The 16,818-nt window shown below is 42.2% G+C and overlaps 1 protein-coding gene across 3 annotated transcripts in view; it reads left to right on the forward strand.

Moving 5' to 3' along the window:
• The window catches only part of NCOA2 (nuclear receptor coactivator 2), a 231,602-nt gene that overhangs the window by 196,041 nt on the left and 18,743 nt on the right, over positions 1-16,818 (forward strand). For all 3 annotated transcript variants that reach the window (XM_088471472.1, XM_088471475.1, XM_088471473.1), the window contains 7 exons: positions 10,447-10,642; positions 11,437-11,649; positions 12,954-13,166; positions 14,075-14,201; positions 14,513-14,675; positions 14,934-15,212; positions 16,591-16,680. In XM_088471472.1, the coding sequence (XP_088327598.1) occupies positions 10,447-10,642; positions 11,437-11,649; positions 12,954-13,166; positions 14,075-14,201; positions 14,513-14,675; positions 14,934-15,212; positions 16,591-16,680 (1,281 nt within the window). The remainder of the gene's footprint in view (positions 1-10,446; positions 10,643-11,436; positions 11,650-12,953; positions 13,167-14,074; positions 14,202-14,512; positions 14,676-14,933; positions 15,213-16,590; positions 16,681-16,818) is intronic.

Here is a 16,818-nt window from a genome sequence, read left to right on the forward strand (position 1 = left end):
TATTTTATGTAGTCAGTGACATCAGAGTGCAAAAACACGACAATATCTTTTACTACTGTTTGCATGTTATAACCTACTTATTCCGTGCGAAATAATGAAAAAGAAAAGATTATATCACCCATTTACACTGTGGATGACCTTTCCTTTAATAAGGTTAAACTATTAATAATGTCCTCCCCTTCTCGTCATTAACTGAACAAATCTGACATGCATATGTTGTGAGAGTGCCTGCCAGTGCAACTAGCTGACTGGCTCTTCGTGGGACAAGCCAAGTGTTTTATATGTTAAATACAAGGCTTTCTAATAAATACAGTCAAGATAATAGAAAGTTTGTCAGTATTTGTATTCTATTTTTAAGTGTTCTTTAGACTTCATACAGGGTCAGTATTTACAAAACAGATATTAGTAGCCTTTGCTGTATTCATTTGCAGTATGTTTCCTGCTATCACTGCCATCACTTTAACAACGATCTATTTACATTTTTCAATGACCATTATTTGCATTGTACATATTTCAGATTTGGTTACCAAGAAACTGCCAAATAGGTTTTATAGATTGTCTGATGTGAGAAATGAGCAAATGGTTCTTGTAAATGAGAGGCTGACAGTTTTATAGTCCCAGAGCCATACTACAATGATAGTGTACCATTCACATATATATGGGGAATGTTAGTGAAAGGCCAGCGGCTGTTTAGCCGCCTGTTCAAATCCCGACAGCGGATGCCCGACAGGATCAAGATCCCGACTGGGGCAGGTAAGTACCCTAACCCTCTCCTGGCCTCGCCAACCCTAACCCTCCCTTAGTGGTGCCTAACCCCACCTTACCGCTTCCTAACCCTCCCAGGGGGGTGCCTAACCCTAACCCCACCTTACCGCTCCCTAAACCTAACCCTCCCGGGGGGGTGCCTAACACTAACCTCTCCCTGGGGGTGCCTAACCCTCCCCCCTAGGGGTGCTTAACCATAATCTCTACCCCTCCCCCCAAACCTAACCTTAAACCCGCTAGACTCCCTAATCTTAACCCTCCCACCCCGCGGCTAACGCTAAGGGGACTTGTCTTCGTTCGGGATGACGTTCCGCGTCGGGATTATGATAGGTGTTGGTATTTCGATGCCTATCATAAATCCCTAGCCGGCATTCTGATGTCGGGATTGTGACGCTGGTCACATGACTACATTCCACCTATAGTCATGTCAACAATTTGCTGCACTGAACAGATGATATTCAGCTTGTCAGCTGACTAGGAATTAGAGACCTCCTAGCAACAAAGAATTTGATGGCAGATGGGAACCACTTGGCCCATCTAGTCTTCCTTTTTTTTTTTTTTTAAACCTTTTGTAACCTCAACCCTATTTGACCCTTAGTCCTTTGTAGGGATGTTCTTGCGCCTATTCCAATCATGTTTAAATTGCTCTACTGTGTAGGTACACACTGGAAAGATATATCTACAGATCGACTGATCTGCAGATATATCAGCAGATGGTTGTTCATACACACTGAACAACCATCACTGCCTCTGGCCGGGGGTCGCGTCACGACCCCCTCCCTGCTGGCCTCTGCAGCAAGTGTACGGACTGTTGGCTGACCGCCCGTACACGCCGCATGATGAGCAGATATATCGGCCATCTGCTGTGCAGCACAGCCGTCTCGATATGTCTGTGAATGACGCCATTCACAGACAGATTATCGTCTGTATACAGTGGCCGACGTGCACACAATATAATGGACGATAATTGAACGGCCGATATGTCGGCTAGTATGTAACCAGCGTTGGCCCTTACCACCTCTGATGGGAGGCTATTCCATGCATCCACTACCCTTTCTGTGAAGTCCTTTTTCCTCAAATGTCCTTTGAACTTACCTTCCCTCAGTCTCAGTGCATGTCCTCTTGTTCTAATACTTCTCTTCTTTTGAAGAATGTCTCCCTTCTGTACCTCGCTAAAGCCCTTGATATATTTGAAAGTTTTATCTTGTCCCGTCTTTCCCTTCTCTGCTCCAAACTATACATATTATTCCTGGTAAGTTTTTTGTGTTGTAGGCCATTCACCATTTTAGTTGCCCTTCTTTGTACAGTCTCTAATGTATTTATATCCTGAACACAGTATTCTAGATGAGGACATACCAGTGACCTATACAGTGGCATTATTACTTCTTTCTGACTGCTATAGATTCTTCTCCCTATGCAACCAAGCATCTGACTTGCCTTTCTCATTGCTTTGTTACATTGTTTCCCTGCTTTCAGGTAATTTGAAATAGTGACTCCTAGATCCCATTCCTCCTCTGTAGTTTCCATTAGAGTACCCTTGATGCTATATTCAGCCTTTGGGTTTTTGAGACCAAAGTGCATGATTTTTGCTTTTTTTTTATCATGAAACTGTAGTTGCCACGTTTTTGACCATTCCTCTAGTCCAGTGGTTCTCAAACTCTGTCCCCATGACCCCACACAGTTCATGTTTTCCAGGTCACCCAGCAGGTGCACAGGTGTAGTCATCAATCTCTGACACATTTTAAAAGATCCACAGGTGGAGATAATTATTTCACTTTTGATTCTGCGAGGAGACCTGGAAACATGCACTGTTGGGGTCTTGAATACAGAGTTTGAGAACCTGTGCCTTAAGCTGGCCACACACTAGACCAACTTACATCCAACCAGCCAACTTGTTAATTGGTTGGAATGAAAATCTGGTAACGGATGGGAGTAACTGGTGATCAGCAATTTGCTCCTAAATGCCAGAAAACAGATGAAAATGGTCAGTCAGACAAGTATGTTAAATGTTTGATCTAAACAATTTGTTCAAACAACAGTTTTTGTCCATTTTCTGGCGTTTGGGAGCAAATTGCTGATTGTCATTTGCTTTCATCCCTTACCACATTTTCATTCCAACCAATCAACTAGTTGGCTGGTTGGACAGATAATCTTTAGATGTGTGGCCAGCTTTAGTCTACCTAGGTCCTCAATCATTTTTTTTACCCCTCCTGGTGTTTCTATCCTATTGCATACCTATTGGGTAATCTACAAAAAGGCATACTGTCCCTTTAATACCGTTTTGCAATGTCACCGACAAAGATATTAAAAAGCATCGGTCCAAGTACAGACCCCTGTTGTACTCCGCTGGTAGCCTTTCCCTCCTGTGAATACACTCCTCTGTTTCCTACCCAGCAACCAAGTTCCTATCCATTCAACCATTGTAGAATCCAATCCCACACTTTCGAGTTTATCAGTCTGTGATGTGAGGCTGTGTGAAAAGCCTTACTAAAGTCTAGATAAGCTACATCTATGGCCCCTCCTTGACTTTAGTCACCCAGTCAAAAAAGTCAATGAGTTTTGTTTAGGATGATCTTCCCCCAGTATGATTGGGATCCTGTAAGTTGCTGGATTTAAGATGTTCCACATTTCTTTAATTAACCAGTGTTTCCATTATTTCCCTACTACTGACGTAAGGCTCACTGGTCGGTAGTTACTTGCCTCTTCCTTGCTTCCACTTCTGTACAGTGGGACTACATTCACTCTTTTCCAGTCCTCTGGAATTACTCCTGTAGCTAGCGACTGGTTGAATGATTCTGTTAATGGTGTTACCAGGACCCCTTTTAGCTCCTTTAGTATCCTTGGATGTATCCTATCTGGCCCAATTGATTTCCCCACTTTTTGTTGTGAGAGTTCTGTTAGGACTTTCTCCTCTATAAATATATTTTCATCTACCTCGTTAGTATGAATGTCCTTGCAACTCAACTGTGGCCCTTTCCCATCTCCTTCTGCAATGAACACTGAGCAAAAATATTTATTTAGATGATCTGCTATGGCCTTGTCTCCCTCCACCAGGCTCTCACTCTCTGTCTTCAGTCTTACTATTGTTCCATTTGATTTTCTCCATTCACTTATCTACTTAAAAAAAAAAAGGTTTTGTCCCCTTTACCCCCCAGCCCAGGCCATTTTCTCTTCAGCCTGTGCCTTTCTTGGCCTCCTTCCTTCTGACAAGATTACAGCTCTTTGTCTTCATTATTCTTAAGTGGCCCATACACCTACGCGATCAGCATCCGATCCGATTCACATCAGATTACCCTGCCGTCCCGTCATCAGCATTTCTTTTTTTTATTAGCACAGGATCTGTCGTGAGATCGATCCTGTGCCTCACGCACTCATTAAAGTAATAGGGACAAACAGTCATTGAAATGACTTGAATTACCACACGATGGATCGCATGTACCAAAAAAACGGCACGATCTGCACACGATAAGATGGATCATATGTGCTGCACATATGATCATAAGATACGATTGAAGGACCGACGGGCTCAAAAAGTGCACGATTTTGAACGTACGTCGAGTCGAAAATCGTGTGAATCGTCTATAAATCGCGGAGGTGTATGTGGGGACCTTAAGGGCCCGATTCAATTGCCCGCGATGTAAATAGCGCTGGGAGATGGCTCCCAGAGCTATTCAATTGTGCGCTGTGTTTATTCGGAGAATGCCCATTCCCGCGACTAAACATCCTGTATAAGGCGCGAGAACGGCCATTGTCTGACCTAACTTCCCAGTGCGGTGCTGTTTTCCAGGCGCGATGGGCATAAAAAAAATAGCCTTGCGCACAGAACTTTTGTTGGATTTCTGCTCGCAACCCCGGAGGGGTGTGAGAAGAAATCCTTAGTCGGGGTTAGCAGCGTGGTGTATTGAATAGCTCCGGGAGCTGATTCCCAGCTCTATTCACTTCGCGCAGAATAGAATCGAGCCCTTAGTCTGCTTATATTACCTAAATGCCCTTTTTTCCTTTCATACTAGGTTGATACAGGTTGAGTCTCCCATATCCAAAATGCTTGGGACCAGGGGTATTTTGGATATCTGAGTATTCCACATTTTGGAATATTAGCATACCGTAATGAGATATATTGGGAACGCAACCCAAATCTAAACACAGAGTGCATTTATGTTGTATATACACCTTATACACACAGCCTGCAGGTAATTTTATACTATATTTTCAATAATTTTGTGGCTTAAACAAAGTTTGTGTACATACTTGAAATTCATTTCTGTTTCATATACACCTTATTCACAAAGCCTGAAGGTAATTTTATACCATATTTGTAATACTTTTGTGCCTAAAACAAAGTGTGTGTAATAAAAACAAAGGTCTCACTATCTGTCATGCTAAAAATATTCCGTATTTTGGAGTATTTGGATATGAGAGACTCAACCTACTACTATTGTGAACTAAACTGGCTTCCTTTTCCTCCTGCTTTTCCTAACCCTTTTGATACAAAGGTCTGTTGCCTTTAGTATCCCACCTTTCCTGCACTCCTTCCAAGTTCCTCCAATCTGCCAATGAATCTCTTACACGTCTCCCCATCTCTGCAAAATCAGCCTTCCTAAAATCTACCACCTTGGCTTTTGTGTGGCATGAGTACCTAGTCCCTGTGTCTATACTAAACCATACTGTGTGATGGTCACTGGATCCTAGGTTCACCCCAACATTTACATCTGATATCCTGTCACCATTTGTGAGTATTATGTCTAATATTGGGTCTTTGTGAGTGGGCTCCCTCACCAATTGCTTGAGGGAGGCTCCCTCCCAGTTTACATCAGATAGATTAAAGTCTCCCATGATTATTACCTCTCCTTTTTAAAGCCATTTTGGTGATGTCCTGCAATAATTTCCTGTCCAGTTCCTCCCCCTGGCCTGGGGGTCTGTAGATCACCCCAGTGCGAATAATGGGCCTGATTCATTACTTATCGCCATTACAGGGGAGTGCATAAATTAGCCACTGCAATGGCATAGACAGCTTGAGCTCACTGCATACAGGAAGGTTAGCAATTTCTGAGTAAGGTCTGACCTTGTGTAATTATGCATGAGGTTCCGATGGTACCGATGTTTTTGTAGACTTGCAAGGTATTACGGATGTGTGTAAAGGGGAGTGGGCTTCTTTATGTTGGCCTGCAACAGTGTTGCGATTGCATTCATTAGCATATTTAGGTCTGCGTGCGTAATCGCAGCTGCAATATCGATCTGTAGTGAATCAGGACCAATATCCTTCTCCCGCGTTTCTAGTGTCACCCAAAGGGCCTCAATTTTTTCTTAAAAATTTTGTATTGATGTTGTCTCAATTATGCCATGTTCTCATTCCTGGTGATCACCAAAAATACTATGTTTTTTCTGATGGTACGCAGTATCAGCACATTTTTTTTTTTTGTATAACTTTTAAGTGTTAGAACTTTTGCAGTTTCCCGGAAACTGGAAGAAATTATTTAATCAATTTCTTAAATTATTTCATTAAGCGTCTGAAGTACTCGCCTAAAGTTATTAGTACTGGTACCTATGTTATAGAATTTGGACCAAAGGTGTCATGCGGGTATATGGCATTCAAACCAAATTGCGTTACTTTGGAAAATTCACTTAAAATTTGTCATGTGTCTTGATTTGTTTGTGGTTACACTTATGTATATACTAGTGTGAGATCTATTGACCAGAAAGCTTCTTTATCACATGTCCATTTTAAAAATTACCCGTCTGTCCTTGCACAGTCTTTTTATTTTCCTATCGTCCTGCACATTTTCTTTATATAACAAGCTTACAGATTTTTCTGTTCCTTTTTATAGTATGGGAATATTTTTATTAAGAGTCTATATGTATATCGCTAATCTCAAAGAATGTCTATTTTGTATATAATTTATTGTTTGTCTTATGTGGAACTGGCGTTTTGCTGTAAATGGATTATTATACCTGACAACTCTACTTTTTTTTTTTATATATATATATATATATATATATATATATATATATATATATATATATATATATCTCTATACTAAAAAAGGGTACACCTCCCATAACCATCTCATAAATTGTTAGAAAATAGATTTGTATTTTGTGGGGACAGTGATTAATATTTTCTCAGATCACTCCTGTGCAGGTTTTACAATAGTAAACTCTTATTTTTGCCACATATCACCTTTCCATTGGCACATCAGTGCTAGAATTTATATGCATTTTAAATCCTCATGTTGGGTTCTCTTCCTTTTGAATAATGATGATGTTGTTCTTAGATGTTTTTTGTATGATTAAGCTGTAAGGAGTATCTCCCCTTATAATGATAAAAATTATCTTTGGGTGATATGGGGATACGGTACCTGGGAATGTTGGATATATTGCAATGTCGATACATAAATTAGGATGCCTGGTGCTTGCAAGTCTAGTCAGTCCCTACATTTGCATTGTCAGAATTTCAGCGGAAGTATTACTATGCTTTTTGAATGGAATAAGTCTTTTCAAGGAAAATACTCCCCAAGCAAATGTGGCTTTATTGGACACAAGGGGATTGCCTGATGCAAGCTGGGGTGGGGAGGGGAGCTGCAGTAATGGGTAGATTAAGGTAAACTCCTAAAAAGGAAAGTTGGAGGTGGTGTTCTTATCAACCAATCATAATAAAGCTATCATTTATACAGTACATTCTTGAAAAATTATTACTAGCATCTGGTTGCTGTGGGCGACACCTCCACTTTTCCATTTTAGAAATTTTATTAAAGTTACTCCTAATGCTGGCCATACTCTAGTGCGATTTCGGGCCGATTGCCCGATTTTCGGAGCATCGTACGATGAATTGTGTGGAGATCGTGTAGTTTTTAGGTAGGGTACGATCTGATGCGTGTTCCCGCCTCTCTTAAAATGTATTGTATGAACAGATGTGCTGCCCATATTATCTATCGTATCAGATGCAAATCGTGCCGTGTATTTGTGCATGTGATGCATCGTGCGTCTGACCGCCGTCATGTCAGTGACATTTTCCTGATGATCAGTGAGGCACACGATCGATCGTATCGTGAGTTCGTATGTACATCGTGTGTCAGTTGTGCAGCCTGGACTGCCAGGGAGCTGCCGGGGAGTTCATGGGAAATCGTAAGATGAATCTAATCTTATGCTGATGGTACTGGTGTATGGCCAGCAGAGTATTGGTAATGAAAATAGTGATGGATATTGTGCTCACAACAGCTATTCACTTTCATCTGGGGGTGCAGTAAAGACTAAAAAGGTAAATTTACTGAAGTGAGAGGTTTTAGACGTGGAGATGTTGCCCATAGCAACCAGATTCCAGCTATTATCTTCTAGAAGGTGCTAGTTATGTTAAATAGAATCTGATTGGTTGCTATGGGCAACATCTCCATTTCTAAAAACTCACTTTAGTAAATTTACCCCTAAGGTGAACACACATATTATAAACAAGAATATATCCATCCTCTGCAATCACCTAAGGAGTTTAATCTATTCTAGTTACTTGAATATGCATTAAAAAAAAGGAGAGAGAATATATTGTAATTCCTTTTGCATCATGGCATTTTACTCCTTTAACTGTGAACATTTGTAGTTATTTTAGGATGTTTAGTGTGATTAAGCTGTAATGATTCTCTCTCCTTATGTGACAAAAATAAATGTTTGGGTGATACGGGGGCAATGGTGCCATCTGGATCACTTGGCTGTTCCTCTGCATTTCATGAAGTATTCTGGGACTTGCATGTCGGCATTGTAATTGGAAATCTGTGCTCGGATCGGGGTGTCCAGATTACAGCTGGTTCTGTTTTATTAGGGATTCTTACTATTTAGCAGGTTCAGGGTTTGTACATAGCCTGAGCCGAGGAAAGCTGGCACATGGGCAGATCGCCACTGTTAACGCCTCCTTCACTATCGTATTAAAACTCTGTGCCTCTGATCCTGTGTCATGATTAGACTTATGAATTACATTGTCATACAGCGTGTTCAAGTGAATCTTCTTTTTATTCTCGTTAGATCTTCATTACACAGCTCTTGAACAGCTGCCTGTTTCCCCTCTCTGGATTATATGATCTATTGCTCGTTAATTGTAATTTCTTTTGTTCTCCGTGTGTCTTGTGGTTTGTTACCTGTCCCCAAATGACCTGGATGCTGTGCTTCCCAATATTCTCCTCCCGTCAGATGCTGAGCATGTTCTCATGAGAAGCTGTGTGTGAGACTCATTGACGTCAGTGTCTCTGATAGGTGCGATTTCACGGGCACATCATCATCCTGTACCCATCCCCCTGACCTTGCATTGGTGCAGCCGTGTACCGTACGTTTAGCAGACACTGCTGATATGGTTGATGTTCCCCATCGTGTCTGCATGTGCAGCATGTCTGGTGTCATAGGTTATTGCTGTTATAGTTTTGCAGATTGCACACACATTTTCACATAAGGAGCAGAATTGTTTGCAGTCTATTTTTATGCTTTGGGCATAATTACATGACGACAATGACTAAGTGAACTATTTTTAGACATCACAGTGTTCGAACACTATTCAGATAGAAATTGTGTTTATTTTGCAGTGAATTTCAAACTTAGAAGGTTGGAACAGCTGAATTATTTTCTAATTATTTTTGCGTTTCTTAAACAGTTACATCCTGAATATCTGTACCTGCAGTGATTTATAGGAAGAGAATCCTATTTTGTAGTTTTGGTCTTGGGTTTAACCCCCCCATCCCCCCCCCCTCCAACAGGAGCATTGTGTCTACAATTTCCCACGCTGTTCGCAGCACTCTAGACATGAATTTTAGCATCGCCTTGCAGATCAGTGCTATTTGACGCTGCCCGTTAATTAGACGTTTGGCCCCCACATGCATAGTGAGCCAAATTACACACATCTAGTTGGGCGATTGTTGGTGTATCACAGTCAGTAACATTGGGGCAATATGATTAAAATGCCTGGCCAAACGTTTCAATGTGCAACCAGCATTACCTGTATTCTCACAGGTCCAGTGAGAGCTATAGCTGTAGTTGGATCGGCATTCATCCACATGAATTTGCCTTCTAAGGTGCGTACACACGCAGCGATTTTTTTGGACGACTGAACGATAACGATATCTTTATCGTTCAGTCATCCAAAAAATCGTTCAGTTTCTGCCACAAAACGATGAACGATGACTACCAATATGCACTCCCATTTGTTGTTGGTAGTTATTGTTCATCGCCGAACCTCCGGTCCAACCTGACGATAATGTCAGGTTGAACATGTTCAGGGATGAGGGAGGGAGGGTGGGTGGCCGGCACTGAACAAAATCGTTCTTGATTTCGTTCAGTGTTTCTGCTCAGTGTCATTAACATCACTGAGCACACCCCAGCCGGGGACACACGGGACGATTTTGTTCATGGAGCGAATCGTCCTGTATGTATTCACCTTTACCCGTATGGGTCTGACTGTCTCCCATAATACTTTGCATGTGTTTTATTTTTTATTTGTATCCAAAAACTGTTTGTGTGGTGAGAAACATGAGTACATGCCGTGTGTACTTGCACCTGTGAGTTCCTGACCTAGACTATGGTGCAGAATGTTTGATCTCTTCTTAAAATTCAGTTGTCAAATCCATTCACTTAACATACACACTGTAATTTCCTGCAGGATGATATAACATAATGTGATATTTAACTGGTCATTGCTATATTCTTTGGCAGGCCAGCTCTGATCTGGATAACCTTGATGAAATCTTGGACGACTTACAGAACAGCCAGTTAAACCAACTTTACTCAGACACTCGGCCTGATGCTAACTCTGTTGACAAACAAGCCATCATCAATGACCTGATGCAGATCACTGGTGATAACAGCGCGGCAGTGCAGAGGCAGAGAGCTATGCGGATACAGCAGAACAGTAAGTCACAGACCTCTATGTAGGATTTCCTGTTCCTGATCCTCTCTGCCAGCATCAGTAGCTTGTTTTCTGTCTTGGCTCAGAGGAATTGTTCTTTGTAAACCTGGAGCGCCCCCTGCTGTTTATGCAAGGAACATTTATAGAGAGAGATGTAAAGATCACTGTACCAGTATGCAGGATGCTATGGTTTTCCTATGATACATATGGTGCAGTTACATTTTTCCGATCTTGCTCGAAGTTTGCCTTGATATATACAAATATAAATATTTTTTGTTAATTTATAAGGTGCATTTACTTTATCCCGTAATGGTTTAAAAAGTATGTCTTGAGTCACTGTGTCCTCTGTTATTTTATACATGGTCTCTTATTCCCCTTACACTATAGTAGCTTGGCTGCATGGCCTACTAGCAAGTAGTATGCATGAAGACATTAGGGGCCGGATATGATGCCATTGAGGGTATCATATCCTGCCCCATCCAAGAGGTAGCAGACAGAGGGCTCAATTCAATTAGGAGCGCACCCCTATGGGGCTGCAAACTGAAATGCACGAATTTGTAGGGTCATGTAATCGCTGTCACAAAGGTGCATCGCTCCTCATTGTTTTGTCCCCATAGCCTCCTGTTTGTTCATAGTTATATACCATGCCTGTGTGCTGGCTGTGACAAATACATACATTCCCCAGTACTAGGCACAACAGGAAATACATTTTTGAGGTTACAGAGCCATTAATATAGTTGCTGACGGAAACACATAACTGTGTAATAATGACATGAATTTTATCTTGTTGCTTGCAGTGTTTAGTCATGCTCGTGCTGCACAGCTACAGCTTGGGAGACTATTACCAAACCAGAATGTACCACTGGACATCAGTTTACAGAACCAGACCACGGCGGGGTCATTTCAGCCAATGAGGAACAGCAGCCCATTCTCCTCCATGCCTCCCTCTGGGATGATGAACAGTCAAGGCATGATGGCAGGACAAGGTGGGGTGGGCAGCAACAGTTCTGGTAGGTGTCGCTTCTCACATGGTTTACAGCCTTTTGTTCTTTTACACAAATCATTCTGTGGGATCCAGTTGGGAGCTCCGGGGGGCAAAGTGTGCCCGACAGCTCCCACTAGAATAACTTCCACTTATTGGTCCTCCAAATCCGTGTAATATCACATGGTACATTCACGCTAGTCTACCACAGAGCTGGTGCACTGTCCTGCCTGCTGCTTCTCTGCTGTGGTGGGTAGATAAAAGCTGACATCAATAACTACAATACAGTTTAGGTAATGTTAGAGATATGGGGGAGGAGCGAAGTCCACAAACTGTTGGGGGTAATATTGCTGCTGTTCATAGAACCGTGATTATTTTTTTTTGCATAATTAATTCTAATATTTGCATGGTCTAAACTTGTGTGGTTGAAGGGAGTATTCTGAACAAGAGTGGATTGAAAAATGTTACCCTAAATCCACTAGGGGGGGCTGTATTACCTGATTACTATAGTTTGCTTTCATTTTCCGTTACAGTTGTGCATTTACTTTTTACAGCGATAATTGCAATGCAAAAACTACAGAGCACTTGAGTTATGTGGAGAATATCCTGGCTTTTATGAATCCATTCAAGTTAACTGACTTGGTCATATTCCACACTGCCTATATGAACACCTATGGACTGATCCTGATCCGAGGGTCACTAGTTCACTTCTGGCTACACTGTAGCCTGTTACCATGATGAGCGCCCAGGCAGAGAGGCATGGCTACCACACAGGGCTGGGGTTATGGATAAGATTTCGATCAGGGTTATGTCTGTGTGGAATTTGTATGCTCTCCAACGGTTAGTCCAGCAAGTACTGCCATTCTCTATGTCTAACAGTACGTATATAATTAGCACAGTGGGAAAAGAGTGACATCTGTTAGAGGATGAAATGGTGCAGTTGGTTTAAAGTTACATTTTAGCTTGTCTGTCATCACAAATTGGAGAAGTGTATAAGCATATAAACCATAGTTCATGCATCTCACTGCTTCAGCCTGTTCCACCTGCTTCACTTTACAGAGGAGTAGTTTTGCGTATTCTCTTTTTTTAGCTATTACTCTGTTATCATGATGCCATTGTACTGGGGCCCCTAGTGTCATGGTAGGACACTATTTTTATCTGATCCCTTGTCCGGGTGTCATTGTTCTGCGGACCCAAAAGAGCCAGTTTCCTGTATTATCTATTACATATTTAACTAAAGGGTCTACAGAAAAATCCAGATCCTCAGATTTCAGCATCTCTGTAGAATACTTTTTGTTGCAGAATGACTCATAATGTTGACTTTATTTTCAGGAATGATTGGTGGGAACGGCCCTAGACCATCCTTACAGTCGACAGAGTGGGGCTCGCAGACAGCACCCATCAGGGCAGCATGCCCCACACCGGGCAATGCAATGAACAGGCCAATGCAGGGTATGATACGCAGTCCAACCTCCAGTATTCCCATGAGGTCTGCCGGCCAGACATGCCCCAGGCCCATGATGCAGTCCGCTGTCATGAATATGGGTAAGTTAGACCCTCATATGGAAGTTAGGCTTTGAGATGGAAAATGTCGCATTACTTTATTATAGTGTATTACCTCCAACAGCAGACATGCCCTGCTTCTGTCGTAGGAATAAAATGCCTGTAGAATCATCTGAAAATAAATGGTTAATATGCTTCCTTGTCTGTCAGACATATTCTAGTTATGTGCCAAGCCTATTTGCTTACTGGGATGATTCTGAGTGAAATGATGATTGCTAAATGATGACATTGGGGTTATAGGGTCTGGCACTTGCAAACTCCGGACGCTTTTCCAATTCTGGAAAACGTTTTTTTTATTTTTGTCTTCGGTTTCTCTAACCTGTTAATTTTAAATGGTGGGGGAAAAATAAACCTGTGTATGTCCCGAACAAACAATATAAACTTTGGTTGACTATAAAGTGAAAGTAAAAAATAATTCCTGGCTAAACCATGACTATGGGCCTGGTCATTTAACTTTAAACCACACATGGTCTTGGAAAGGTTAATCGCTGCCTTGGGGTGGGGGGTATACAATTAGCCGTGGTAATTTATTATGAGCTAATTGACCCCCTCTGGGCTATCCAGTTATCCTGAAGCGCGGCCGCCTGCAGCTTTTTGGGGAGGGGGCAGTGTTTTGGGACCTCAGCGGGCTCCGAAAAAAAAAAAAAATCCTGATAATTATACAGTTTTCGCGGATCAGGCAGTGAAAACACACAGGTCCGTGAGCTTGTCACTGATTCTATGTGTTTTCGCCCGAAATCAGATGATTGTTTTGGGGTGCAGAAAACAGGCTGTAATTGAATTGCCTGAAGGTAAAAAAAAAATGTGCAATAGCCCAGTTGGTATGAAATGCTATAATCGGTGGATGCTATGAAGGCCTTTACAGTCATTGACTGTTCTCTGTGTTTAAGGAGCTTCTGATCTAGACATGAACATTGTTCGAACACCGTATGTCCAGCAGCAGGCACCTCCTAACCAAACGGCTCCGTGGCCTGAGAGTATCTTGCCTATCGATCAAACCTTTAACAATCAGAGCAGGTACGTTTGTTACACTCGAGACTAAAGAGTGTGTGTTTTTTTGTTTTGTGTGTGTATGTATAAATGTATGTATAAATATATAAATATATACACAATTCCTAGTTTGATATTTGCTGCAGCTCCATCATCTTTGGAGATTGAGAACTTGGCTGTTCCCAATAAGAATTGCTGGCTTGCAGAGCTGGTGCTTTGTATATCATTGTGACCCCAGTACAATATGTGCAGTTTGTATGATCGACTCATTTTATCATTTTGTTATTGTAAAACAACTTTAACTTGATTGCGATTATGGAATTCTTTCCTTTTTTCAGGCAGCAGTTTAGCTCACCGGATGACATGATTTGTCAGCCCCCTTCGTCAGAGTCTCCGACAGAAGAAGGCAACCTTCTGGATCAGCTTTATGTGGCATTGAGAAATTTTGATGGTCTTGAGGAAATCGACCGAGCTCTTGGAATACCAGAGCTTGTGAATCAGGTACGCACCTGCTAGAAAATGTATGATGGTCCGACACCCAATGGTTTAAATTCATTTTTTGTTCTAGTTAACTACAGACAAGTCCAAATGATGTTAGCGCACAAATCTGAAGATTGATTGTGCATGTAGATTTTCTTGACTTGTTACAGGTTATGTAAAATGGAGTTCAAAGAAGAAAAACATTAACTTTCCTTATGTGTCTATTGACTGAATCCATATCAAGAACCTGTTGTTTTTGTTTTTTCTTCTCCCTCTTAGAGTCATTCTGTCGATCCAGAATCATTTGTTAATCAAGAGTCAAACCTGCTGATGGATCAGAAAGCACCAGTCTTTAATCATGCCTATGCTACTCAAGGGCAGATGGCTCAGAATAGCTATGCTCAGATGACCGATCCAAACTTCCACACCATGGGACAGCGTCCAAACTACGGCATGCTGCGCATGCAAACACGGCCTGTATTGAGGCCCACTGGAATGGTGCAAAACCAGCCAAACCAGTTGAGGCTCCAGCTCCAGCATCGGCTCCAGGCACAACAGGTATTCCGTACTATATCATGTCTTTTCACTTCTCTGTTTTGGGTTCAATTATGGCTGCCTGACGTTACACCAAGTCACAATTCTCTTAAATCTACAAAATTAAATTGCGTGAATCTAAGAATTAGCTGGATTTAGGGCCTCATTCAGAGGCGTTGGAGGATGCAAGCGGTCGCTCAGAAACTGGGCGGCCACTTGCATCCTGACCGGCCGCCTCTGTTTCGGTCGTTAGGCTGTGGGTTAACACCCACAGCTGTAACGACTGCTCGGGTGATGGTCGCGATGGTCAGAGACCATCGGGGCTTACGACGAGACCCTAGGGTAGGGTCTCACTTGTCGTAAGCCCCGGAGAGCTTCTGGCTCTGTCAGAGCCGGAAGCTCTCCACTGACATCACTAGTGATGTCAGTGGGGCCTCCCCCAAACGGCAGGCGTTCCCATGGGAACGCCTCCGTTTGGGCTGCCACCCCCCCCGGCCCGCCTTCCAAACGGGGTGAGCTGTCAATCAACATCGACAGCTCGCCCCCTTTGGAAAGAGACCCGCTACGACCAGCGCTGTCGGTCGTAGCGGGTCTCACGCATGCGCACGAAGGAGCCGGCTCCCTCATGCGCACTTGACAAACATCGAGGCGGTCGTAGACCGTACGGCCGCCTCTGAATACAGCCCTTAGTCTATTGGTTCATGTTGAAAAATGAAAATTTGCACAGTTCTGCATTGTTCTTTATAGCTGACCCCTTCCCGTCATACATTACTGATATGTATGATATTTCTGTCATAAGGATAAAGGTCTCCACATTCTCCGTGTTGTGCAGGGCTGGCTTGGGTCACGCAGATAAACTAGGCCAGTCAGCATGTCTACCTTCTGATTTCAAACAAGAATGGGATTACATGGAGCGCTGCGGGTCATCTCTGATAACCTGCCACTTGCCAGCAAAATAAATCTACGTCGAGTAGTCTTCTTGAGCAATATTATATATAGACGATAAAAGCCTACATCATAAGTGGTTTACTTCAGTGATCAAAAGGTTTGTTTAGTGGACCACTAAATCTGTAGGTCACTAACTATATGGTGCCGTGGATTATAATCTTACATTCCTCTTCTGTCTTATAAATCACATCTTCCATTTGCCCATGATAATAAACACTTGTACAAGCAGCAAGTTCTCTTAATGCGATAATGACACGTTTGGCTATAACATAAAAGTGTCATTTCACAGCCAATATTTGAAATGCCATTTGTCAGATTGACACAATGTTACATGTATCAGTATGTTTTATTCATATGCCCCTTGCTGGAGTGTGAATGTATTATTGGTAACCAGCGACATTCCATGTTTGCTTCCACCTTAAACCCTTATAATTTATTTTATTTTTTTCCCTAGAACCGGCAACCGATATTGAATCCCATGAATAACGTCTCCAACATGAACATGCCTATGAGGCAAGGGGTACCAGCTCAGATGAGAGAACAGGTATGATGTAGCTCTGTAAATGACGCTGTAGTGTAATGTTTCTCATTCCCTGTGACAATGTATGAAGACAGTAACCGCTCCGCATTCTGACTAACACATTCACACTGACAAATATGACCTGCAAAAATGTCTGCAACA

This window comes from Taudactylus pleione, unplaced genomic scaffold, assembly GCF_031769625.1.
Source record: "Taudactylus pleione unplaced genomic scaffold, aTauple2 ptg000114l, whole genome shotgun sequence".
In the NCBI taxonomy this organism is placed as follows: Eukaryota; Metazoa; Chordata; class Amphibia; order Anura; family Myobatrachidae; genus Taudactylus; species Taudactylus pleione.